This window comes from Podarcis gaigeae, assembly GCF_964106915.1.
Source record: "Podarcis gaigeae genome assembly, chromosome: 2".
NCBI classification, from domain to species: Eukaryota; Metazoa; Chordata; class Lepidosauria; order Squamata; family Lacertidae; genus Podarcis; species Podarcis gaigeae.
Window position 1 is genome coordinate 63135061 of NC_139679.1, and position 12191 is coordinate 63147251.

At 41.1% G+C, this 12191-nt stretch overlaps 1 protein-coding gene across 3 annotated transcripts in view; it reads right to left on the bottom strand.

Moving 5' to 3' along the window:
• TBC1D9B (TBC1 domain family member 9B) overlaps positions 1-12191 on the bottom strand; it is a 35400-nt gene that overhangs the window by 17229 nt on the left and 5980 nt on the right. For all 3 annotated transcript variants that reach the window (XM_083728360.1, XM_083728361.1, XM_083728362.1), the window contains exons 2-9: positions 10612-10722; positions 9306-9424; positions 7639-7867; positions 6936-7194; positions 5632-5839; positions 4767-4979; positions 1324-1485; positions 237-387 (exon numbers count right to left, since the gene is read on the bottom strand). In XM_083728360.1, coding sequence (XP_083584486.1) covers positions 237-387; positions 1324-1485; positions 4767-4979; positions 5632-5839; positions 6936-7194; positions 7639-7867; positions 9306-9424; positions 10612-10722 — 1452 coding nt within the window. The remainder of the gene's footprint in view (positions 1-236; positions 388-1323; positions 1486-4766; positions 4980-5631; positions 5840-6935; positions 7195-7638; positions 7868-9305; positions 9425-10611; positions 10723-12191) is intronic.

A 12191-nucleotide genomic window follows, 5' to 3' on the forward strand; every position in this document is an offset into this window, starting at 1 on the left:
TCAGCTTCAGCCAACATTGTCATTGGTCAGCAATGATGGGAACTGCAGTCCAGCAACATCAGGAGGGTGAAGTGTTCCCCATCCCTGGACCATTGGAAGGAATTATAGATGATTCTTGAGGTCACTTCCAGCTTTGGGAACCCCTACATTGTAACAGTGGAAGTAGCCCACAAAGATTAACTGAAAAACTTATATTCCCATTAAAAGGGAAACCTGTTGAGCATATAATGTCTCACCTGAAAATAGGAGCCATAGCTCTCCACGAAGATTCTCTGGAATCCCTTTTAGCACCAGTTCACGGGTCTTGGCTGTGCGATACATACACATTCCTCTCCCATACTCAAAAAAATGAATGTTCCATGATTCCTCTTTCATCGTCTCCTTTGCCTAAAGAAACCATTACTGTGATCACAATACTGGAAACTTCAGATGACCAAACCCTGGGATTTTCTTTCCACTCTTACACAGCACACTTTGCTCTATAAATAATCTATTGACATCGATCTCTTATAGTAACTGGCAAAGATATTGTAATAGAAATGTGCAAGATGAAACAAGATATCAAATACCTCCCCTCTCAACGGGCAGTTATGTTTTGTTTTAAAAACAAAATAGGCACCAAGGCAGCACATCTCACGGACTATCTGCTTTAATATACACTCAGCAAAATTAAGTTGGGACTCAATCTCTAGCATAGTTATATGGTATATTATTGCTGTGTTCAGAGAGTAGCATTTTTGGATACCTAAGGATTAGTACAGACATGCCTGAATGGATTATTAGCATTCACGAGACAAAATAATATGATCAACCCAATTACTTTCTCACATATCTACTTTTATAATACAAGGCAATGCATCATCACCCCAATGTAGTGCCCCAACAGACGTTTTATGGAACACAAGCACTAGGAACCAACTTTTGCCATTGGCTTCCAGGCCCAATGCAAGATGTTGTCTTAAGCTAAAAAGTATTTAAAAACCTATCCATGTGAATCCTGAAGGTCACTAAGCGGGGTCTTGCTTAAGATTTCCCTCCTTGGGGGACATGCCTTAGTTTTTTTGTGCCTGGTCTTTCTTCTTTCAAATTTATTGCCAAAGGCCATAAGGTTGAGCCATCCGAAGTTGAGAAAAATAGGTACAGCTTTTGTTAAAAAATATTACCCATGTCTTTAATGCATAGATGAACATCTTTTGAATTCTTTTTTGCAAATTAAATCTGACTGACCTCCCCTCAATAAATATGGTTTTATAGAGGATTTTATTGTACTAATTTTAGAACTATTGACACCCCCCTACCCCAATAAAAGAGTTGGTGACTTACCCCTTTTGGTCCAACGAGCTCCTCAGTGTTGTTCCCGAAGAGTTTAAGCAGTCCCTGGGATGCTGTTGGTACTTCATCTCTGCAAAAATTGGCCAGCTGATTGTTGAGAGGTGAGACAGGGCTGGCTGCAAGTGGGCTGCTGGGAGACAGCTCTGAAATTTCCTTTAAAATGTACAAACTGAAAATTATAAAGGAACAAACAGGCTTCCATTGCAATTTAAATGGCATTTAGTGTGACTAAAAGGTGTTCCAAGGCTTTATAATATAGGTACATTAGAGACCACTGTTAGTGCATTTCAATTCATCTTTTTTTGATTCTTCACTGAGGTGGCCATCTATGATGTACAGGAAGGTCACTAACAACAAGGGGCACGGGTGGCACTGTGGGTTAAACCACAGAGCCTAGGACTTGCCGATCAGGTTGGCGGTTCAAATCCCTGCAATGGGGTGAGCTCCCGTTGCTCGGTCCCTGCTCATGCCAACCTAGCAGTTTGAAAGCATGAAGTGCAAGTAAATAAATAGGTACCGCTCCGGCGGGAAGGTAAACGGCGTTTCCGTGCGCTGCTCTGGTTCGCCAGAAGGGGCTTAGTCATGCTGGCCACATGACTCGGAAGCTGTACGCCGGCTCCCTCAGCCAATAAAGTGAGATGAGTGCCGCAACCCCAGAGTCGGTCACGATTGGACCTAATGGTCAGGGGTTCCTTTACCTATACCTGTTAGGAAGCTATGGCCCCTGTCTAAATCATTAGTGGGAAGTGCCCAGCTAATTTTTTAGAAACCAAAAAATACTGTGATTTTAAAATGGATAGTGCAATTTGTGAATTTGGATCTGTTACGGCAAATATCAGGTGAAGTGAAATCAAAAGTCACGTTTTGGTCCACCATCTTGATTCAAAATGGCACCTGGCACCCAAACATCAACATAGAACCCCACCCCACCCTATTGCTGAGCTTGATGACCGTATCTCAAGAGGTGGTTGAAACAGTCAAAAAATGGACAAAGCCACACCAAAGTGACATTTCAGTCTGCCATCTTGTTTCAAACTGGCACCCAGTGTCCAAATGGCGATGAAGTCTGCTGCCCCACCTTTGGAACCCTTGTGCCAACTTTGTTGATGATATATTGAAAGGCAGCCAAACCTATGCCAAAAAACAAAGTCACACTCATGTCACGTTTTGGTTCACATGTTGATTCAAAATGGCAGCCCGCATACAAACACTGATGAATGGCACCCCCACCCTGGAAACCCTGGTGCCAAATTTGGTGACTTCTCAAGAGATGACCAGATGTCAAGAGAACAAATGGACAAACCACTTTCCTAAATATATAGATGTGTTTGCAAACGTTTATGTCTCAGCATACAGCACATTATTATGCATATGCCTCAAAAAGGCAGTATGTGAAGCAGCGCTGAGTGGTAATGACCAATAAGCTTACCACTACAACAACAGTCAGATGGAGCCTGATGATACTGACCAACAGGCTTATCAACACTCGATGAGATGCCCAAATTATTGATCAGCATTATGAATATAAAGTGCTGTTCCACCATCTCAACCAATATGAAATATCACTGAGTAAGTCTACCAATCAGTGACGGTGGGAACAGTGACCAGCTCGTTTTACATTTTCTCTAGCCTGTTGGTCCTGGATGCTAAAAAAAAAAAAAAAAAAAAAAAAAAGTTCAGCCAGCTTTCACCAATATGCAGAGATTTACACCCCTCATATGTGTTCCTCTACCCACTTGCTTCTGAAGTTCATCTTTCTTTATGCCTCCCGACACCGAAGCCATCACACAACACTATTCATTAACCGAGTCCTCATTCCTGTCATTTGGTTCACTACTATGAAGTGGAATGACACTGAATTATGAGCCCATTAGCCCATGTCGAAAACCATCACTGATGACATTGCTCCTAGAGAACTTAGCCAGAATTCTCAGCCACTTTCCCCTTTGCTCAGCATCTGAGGCAGTCAAGTGCTGCCTAATCTGCTTTCCCTTAAGACTAGCATGGTATGATGCATCATTTTTCTCTGATAAAAGCAGAACATGCTGGATAGAATCCAGGGCACTTAGGCAGCTCACTCAGTGTGTAGCTCTGAGCAAACAGCACTGAACTGAGCTAAGAAGCAACCATTAAGCATACCATCTCATGAACCAAGTATATGAGGAAGGGTGGAACCATTAAACAAAATGGAACAGAAGACCAATAATTTATACACACCTACACCACCAGACACATCCAGGATTGACAGGATGAACTGGCCACCTAACTTGTGCATTCACAGCTAAATCAACACACATGCCACACAAGCTATGGTGTACATTTTCCTCCCCTACAGGGAGATTATCTCAGGTAAGAAAATCATTAATGGCAAACACAATAAGTCACTTTATACCAGCTCAGACTATCTGTCCCTCTAGCCCCTGTTTTACTTTAATAATGCTAGCACCTCTTGATGATTTTTGGTAGGCATCGTGCTTTGGGGGAAGCTGCTTCCATTTTCCCCAGAACTACCTAATGGCCAAACAGAGGCATCTCTGTTAGTTGTGTGCAAAAGGGGTCAGAAGTAGTTAGGCATCTGCTTATCTTCATTGCCTATGATAGGTAAGTATTTTGATATAAGTCTATCTCTTAACAGAAGAAAGGAGGACAGCTAGGGTATGCTACTGCTGACTCCCTCTATTGGACTTGCACATGCCCTTACATGGCATAGTCATATGAAGAGTGAAACTTTATACGTCAAGACATGAAGAGGTATATTAAACTAACAGTGAGGCTGGGCACCTCGGGAAAACCTTCAGTATGCAAACATCTGCTCTATCACTAAGTCATGATCTCAACTTCCCTTAGTCAGAGTTTCCAACCACTTTCTTCCTCATTCTCACATCTGAGGCAGTCAGTGCTGCCTCATCCATTTTCCCTTAGACTAATATAAAACTCTATTTCATCTCAATATTGAGAATATAGGTCATATTTGACTGAATAAGTAGATAATTTCCCAAATCTTTTGGATAAAATTAAAAAACACACCCAGTGTCCTTTCCACTGTGGGTCACTGGCCACAACTCTAAGCCATTTTCCCTTTCCATCAAATGGAAATGAAACAGATAGCTTAGCCTTATGTCCAAACAAACTACAAGTACTGGTTCAGAAGTAACACTAAACCATCTACTTTGTGGTTTGATTTCCTGTCGCTAAAGGTAGGAGTTTAGTGGAAGAGCTCAAGTTGAATGCAAAAACTAATTTGCTTAACTATGGGCTATGGTTTAGTAATGCACCTAAACATGGCCACTGTAAGCAAATGAAGCACCAGGGTTCAAGCATCTAGCTTTACAAAGAGGGGCTATCTGAAGAGACTACATGTCAAAACATATTTGAAATTTGCCATGACCATGATGCAATAATAGCAGGGGCTTTTCAATGCTCAGTTCTCATACCTCGTGTGCATTGTCACCACAGCTCTTCTTCCGTCCTCCTCCATTGTTACACGATTGCTTGGACGGAGTTTTCTGCAGAAAGTCAGAGATTCTCTGCACCAGGAAATCACGGTCTTTCAGGTTAGCAAAAAGGAAGGTCATTTTGCTTTTGGTACTGATGGACAGTGGGCTAGGCAATACACTGGAACTGTCAGCTTTTTCAACAATTGTGACCTAGAGAATATACATGGGGATCATTTGGGTGTATCAGGCTCCTTTGTATTAACATAACTTCTAAATTTAACTTTTAATAGATTATTCACAACTATGTCAGTTATCTTACTAGCAACTCCATAATTGACACATATGGAGGTGAATGCTGTCAAGATATTCCTGAAGACACTGAGTTTTTTTCTGTACAGGTAGATGCCACAGTGCATGTGAAACATAGAAAACTGAAATGCTGCAAGAAGTGTGATAAAGAAAGGCTATTCTACTCAAGTTCTACATTTCTGAAACACCTGCTTTATTTCAGACGGTTCTCACGCTAAACCAGATAATGGTTTGGTTCTTTGACTCTAGAAGCTGCTCTGACAAAAGTGGAGAGGGAGCCCTTGGACTCTTGTTGACTCTGTTATGTATATAAAACTGCTTCTTCAAACAGTGGCCACAGAATTTCTATCAGCTCCCAACTCAAAATATAGCCGCAACTGAAAAACATAACTGGATCTTGTCGCCATCAGCCTAGAAAATTATTTAACCAACAGGCCAATCTACTAACACTCAAAAACAAACCTTCAAATATTTCCTGAAAAAATTGAATAAGCATGTAACTAAGTAACAATGAGATACTAAGACAATTCATCCTTAAGAAACAGTGTCTCACCTCCCTGAGTGGTATTATGAGATGGCAAGCCTCCTCTGCCTTGCTAGCAAAACAAATATAGTTGTTGGAAACAAACATCTGTCCAGGAATGTGAATTTTGTTGAATGGGGTCCACAAAGTACAATCTGTATGCCCATCAAGACGTTCATCCTTAGGAAGTCGAAATGAAGCACGGTACCATTCATTTTTGGCTCGAGCATCCAAATCTCTGAAGAAAAATGATAATACACACCAGATACTAAGTGGGAAAATAATACATTCCACTATCCAACCATTACAGGAAATGCCCCTTTCCAATGCAGCTTACTCAAGATTCTATTTCCATCAAACACTGAGTATTGAGAGGCAAAAATTCCTAGTGATGATAAATACTTTTCATCCCCATAATCATTTGGCTGTCCTTTTCTTAACTTTTTCCAGCTCTATAATATCTTTTGTAGTGAGAAGAACCAGTGCATTGCTGTACAATACCCTGACATTTTATGAGATGGTGGTATACAACTATTTCTATATATAAATTAAAACATAAATTGTGAAAAGATGCAGGTGATGACAAAAATAATGCTCAAATCAAAGGAAAATACATTTTGTCAACTTCAGTGTCAAAGATGATGGATCTAGTCCAACAAAAGTTCAGTACCAACAAGGGATCCCCATAGGGTATAATAGAACCTTTTTCTCCTCTATGTCTGTGTACATAGAGACACTCAGCACCCCAAACTGCTATAGAGAATGGGAGGTCTATTCATGCCTCTAACATCCCACCCAGCCCGCCCAGCACTACCTGAACAGAGGAATGGATGGGAAGATGCACAAAAACACCCATTCCCCATAATAGCCTGGTCTACCGAGATCTTATGAAATTACATACTAGAGTGGTTGAGATAAGGAGGAACACAGCCCTTTGATGGATTATTGCAAGCCCATAGTATTCAATCAGAAAACTAATATCCTTCCATTGGAATGACACCAAGAGAACAACTTCACAGATATTAATTTTTCTACAGTCCATTTTCCATGTCCAGTACAACTTCCAAGTCAAAGGTTCCTGAATCACTTAGTAGGTTCAAGAAATGTAAATAGGATCCATGGGAAGGGGCTGAGAGCTGTCCAATATAAAACCTAAACCCTGATTTCTGGAAAACTTAATCCACATTTATGTTTCTGTGATTTCCAGACACAATGATACAATCCAGTCCAGGAACATATTTAACTATTCTTAAAATGATTCCTTGTGCCAAGGGGTGTGTGAGTGTAGCAGGAGAGAGAGGGAGATGGACAGACAGACAGACAGACAGACATACCTTTTGAGTGCTGAAATATTTTTGAGAGGCTTGCTGGGCTTAGGAAGCAACATGTCCTCCACATACCCTTTATTATCAAATAGTTGCCGCATGGCAATGTTAGCCAGCTGTTCCATTAACTTGAAGGTCTCGTTGATGTTGAGGAACATAGAGAAGTAGAGCTCACTGTCCCTGGTACTCACTTTGATGCATTCAGGGAATAGAAGGGTGGCATTCTTCTCCAGCTGGGTTACATCTACCCACTGGACTATTAAGGTCACTAGGAAAACATGCAAACGCAAAGCAACAATTACTATCAGATTTCTAACAGACATTTTAAACAAATTAGAACACAACAGATTTGAAGCCTATCTGTTTTTCTTTTTTTAATTATAGCTTGACTCAGTGAAGTACTTAAGCAGAAAGAAAACAGATTGGGAAGGAAGCCCTGCAAAATATTTTTAAAATGTTGTTCAAATAATATTTGGGGGCTGTAGCATGGATGTAGGGCTGCTGATTGCTTAAATATCACTAAAAATAACAACAACAACAACAACAACAACAGTGCAACCCCCCTCCCTTCTGGAGTACCAATTTCTTCCACTGCCCCAACTGGGCCTCACTATTAAGACAATATGGATGTACAACCAGATATGAAACCACCTTTAAAAAGGGCAGTTAGAAGTGCTGGACAAAAAAAAACATTAAGCAGCTGACCACTTACCTTCTTTGCCTAAAAGGAAAGAATAGAAACATAGGTGATTAACAGTCAGATACAGCCAGCCTTGCCTAGGGACACGTCCTTTCCAATAGCTGCAGGAATAGTAATTCACTAGTTTCTCTACTTCAGGCATTCCGAACTGTTTACGCATCTTCATTTCAGCTTCTTTAAATTTACCAGGATCTTCTTCCCCCTGAGGCTGTTGATTCTTATTTTCTTCAGCAATAATGCCCTGCAGGAAGGAGTAGCAAAAGTAGCAGATGAAAATATAATGGCCTCTAAAATTCTCTGTTGCATTATTTATTTGCTATGCACAGCTGACAAGTGTACCACTTGAGGTTATGCTTCTGGGTGGATATAATACAATTTCCAAACACTCAAAGTTCAATGTCTGTCGTTGGGCGGCATCTGGAGGGCCAGGGGTTCCTCACGCCTGATCGAAAGAATGAAAATACAGTGGTGCCCCGCAAGACGAATGCCTCGCAAGACGAAAAACCCGCTAGACGAAAGGGTTTTCCGTTTTTCGATGCGCTTCGCAAGACAAATTTCCCTATGGGCTCGCTTCGCAAGACGAAAACGTCTTGCGAGTCTTGCGATTTTTTTCGCTTCCCCCCCTTTTTCTAAGCCGCTAAGCCGCTAATAGCCTTTTAGCCGCTAAGCCGCTAAGCCTTTAATAGCCGCTAAGCTGCTAAACCGCTAATAGCGCTAATCTGCTAATAGGGTTGCTTCGCAAGACGAAAAAACCGCTAGACGAAGAGACTTGCGGAACAGATTATTTTCGTCTTGCGAGGCACCACTGTATATATATATCTGCACTGTACTCTGAAATATGTGATAGCTCATCCACAACTACTATGCTTGTTGAGTGGTTGTGCCAATGCACATGTGCATACTGAATACTGCCAGTAACATTTGTGACAAGGCCTCCAACGTTGTGTGAACTTCCTTCAAAAGTTGTTTATGTTTATTTGTTTTACGCTGACTGCATGCAAAGTTTTAAATCAGGGCTGGCTGAAAGCATGGTGCTCTTTGAGACACTGCCTCTTCCACCAGCACGTTGAGCCCAATTGCTGCCAAAGGCTCCCCATGTGTGACCTAGTGAGTGCCTGTGCCGTCATTGTGCAAAAGCTTCTTAAGAATTTCAGTGCAGTAAAGTTTAACACTTTTAAAGTAGCACCCTCTGGGGCCGCAATGTCTCACTAAGAGAAAGGGCTCACCATGTCTAATGAGAGCACTGGTTTAAGCCTCAAGTGCCAAACCTACTGTAAAGAAATCATGCAGGCAGTGAAGGCGTACAACTGCAACGGAAGGCAGAAAAAATACTTCCAGATGGAAAGTAGCAACAGCGTACATATCCTTGCCGAAGCAAGGATAGATGAAAATATACGGAAGTCTGTTCAAACTGAACCTTGGCTCAAGCACAATCATAGTGTTGATCTTTAACTATATGGTAGAATGTTAAACTAGCCAGCCTATTTTATTGTTCCAGGTGAAATGAAAATACTCTAGATAGCCGGCTCTTTAGCTCTTTCGTCCCTTCCTCATAGCATATGGCAAATATTTATCCTACATCCAACTTTATGTAACAATTCACAGGCTGCAGTTCTTATGGATTGCCATTCTGTTGCTAAAAAACTGGAAAAGTTCAATGACAAATAGGTGCCACTTACATGTATCTTGCCCTTGACAAAGGTAGTGATATCTTCTTCATTGTCAAAGATAGAAAGTGTCTGAAGCAGGTTATTTTCTAGCCATTCCCAGTGTTTTGTTATTTCCTTACGTGATGAACCTAAGGAGAAATTCAGAAACAATCAGATAAGAGCTACTATAAGGAGCAGGTCGATAGTTAGGGGGTTTTCTTGGATCCACTACTATCACTGGGGACAGAAGTGGCTCCAGTAGCATGGAGTGCCTTCTACCAGCTTTTGGCTTGGCAGTCTAGCTATGTTCCTTCCATGGAAAGGGATAATCCAGTGTCAGTAATCTGTAATCTAGAAACCTCTAGATTAGATTACTGCAATGTGGTGTATGTGGGGCTGCCTCTGACGATGGCTAGGAAACTGCAGCTGGTGCATAATGCAGCAGCGAGGCTGCTGGTGGACATGTAGCTATCTCACCACATCACCAGTTCTGGCAAAATGACAGTGGCTATGTATATTTTCTGAGTCTCAATTCAAAGTGCTGGTTTTAACATACAAAGCCATATACAGGCCAAGACACCAATATGTAACGGAACACATCTCCTGATTGGAACATGCATACTGCATCCGAGGCTTTTCTCCAGGTGCTCTCTATGAGAAAGGTTCAGTGAGCATTTCAATTACGGTACCCTCCCTCCAATTTATTGAATACTCTCTTCTGCAAAGCCTGCCTGGCACCAGCATCAACATCCTTTTAGCACCAGGATCAGATGTACTCTTCTCCCAGGTTTTTTCAAGGATTATGGTAATCATGCTTCCTGCTGGTTCTCTGTCTGTATTTTTGGGGTGGGGTGGGAGGTGTTGTTCTTTTATGGTTTAACTGTAACTTCGCCACTTAAAAGCAAACTTTAACCTTCTATTCCTTATATTAAATACTTTCTACTACTGGTTAAATTAGATAGCCAGTATTTACTTAATATACCTCTGCTAGCTCCCTGCCAGCCTACCCTCTACTTCACACAAATTTGCTTGCTATCAGCCAATTGGTTTTGAACAGATCCTGGACAATCAGGTTTTTTTTCTACTCCACCTGATACAATTATAGAATATTGGATTAAAACTTTGAGTAAAATGGCCATAATCCAGATGCGCAACCATGGTCCACATGTACAATCAAATTTTTCTAAACTTTTCAGAATGTGCCTCTGAAGAGCACTTGAACTGCTCAAAAATCCTTTTGAGGATATTGTAGTTAAAGAGCATTTAAAAGCTGACTGTGGGGGACAGCAATCATACACTGACAGAATTTATTTGTTATAGAATGGTATTTACTCACCACATGCCACTGCCCAATAGATTTGAGAATCCTGTGTCTGATGTAAAATTCTGTAAGGAGCAACCCTAGCACTTGAGTCCAAAACCACATCCAAGGTTCCCACAAGTAGCCCTAAGAAGACCAAGATGCAGAGAGAAACATAATGAATATGATCTGAGCAAATGAGAGAGTGAAATAAATGGTGAGATGATTTAAAATAAAGTGTTCCAGTTACAGATAGGTAGCCGTGTTGGTCTGCCATAGTCAAAACAAAAAAAAATTCCTTCCAGTAGCACCTTAAAGACCAACTAAGTTAGTTCTTGGTATGAGCTTTCGTGTGCATGCACACTTCTTCAGATACCTGAAGATATCTGATATCAGATATTCTTCAGATATCTGAAGAAGTGTGCATGCACACGAAAGCTCATACCAAGAACTAACTTAGTTGGTCTTTAAAATAAAGTGTTTATTGATACAAAAGTTTATAAAGGATGTGAGATCCCAAGAAGGGTCTACACAATCAGACAAAAGGCCCATCTAGTCCAACATTCTTCTTAAGAGTGCCTAAGCAGATGCCCAAGGGAAGCCCGCAAACAGGACCTAAGCACTACAGCATTCATCCCACCTGCCATGAACGACAACTGGCATTCAGGGCATACTGTCTTCAACAGTTTCACTGGATGTCTCTGAGTTCCAGTATTATGAGGGAGGAATAAAAAAAACTCTGTGTTCACCTTCTCTACACCATGCATAATTTTATACACCCCTATCATGCTGCCTTTTCTCTGAACCGAAGTCCCAAATGTTGTAACCTTTCTTCTTAGGGAGTTGTTCCATCATCCCCATGGTCATCTTAGGTTGCTTAAGCCACCCCACTTTTTAAAAAAACCCCACAGATAAAGCAACTGTCTGAAATGCTTGGTTCAGACACAATGCTAAACCATGCCCCTTGTGCATGGGAAAATTCCACTTTCTTTTTGGGGTTGTGACAAATCATAGTTTCCTAGTTGTCCAAACTATGGTTTGTGCTTTCCCTTCAAACAAAAACTGGGAATAACAAAGGTCAATCCATGGTTTCCAATCCTGATCTGAATGGCAAGCACAAACCACACTTTGCACATTAAGGAGAGACTGAGGTTTCACAAACATTTAAAAAGCAAAGTCACTAAAGCAATGCATTCTTAACAGGGAAAGGAACACCGTGAGGCACAACAGCTGAAGGAGAACTGATGTTTATACAACATCAAAACTGGGTTTAATGCAGTATTACAATAGCATACTTGAAGCTTCTTCGGAAATGCCTTCAGAATGCTGTAAGCGGTAATGTTATTTACTATTTTACACAGTGTTAGGCCTGTTGCACATTTTCTGAGTGGAGAAAGACTAGAGAGATCTATGTGATAGTGAGTGGGTGCAGAATTATACTGACAGTATATCATTGCCAATGAAATATTGAAGGAAGTTAAGCTAATGCATTAGCTTTCCAATTGGCACTGTGTACCTGAAAAGAAGTTGTAGTCTCCAAGAGCAGCTGAGAATGTCCTCTTAAATATACTTTGTATATACCACGTCCAAACAACAGAGACGTGCATGTAGGGAGG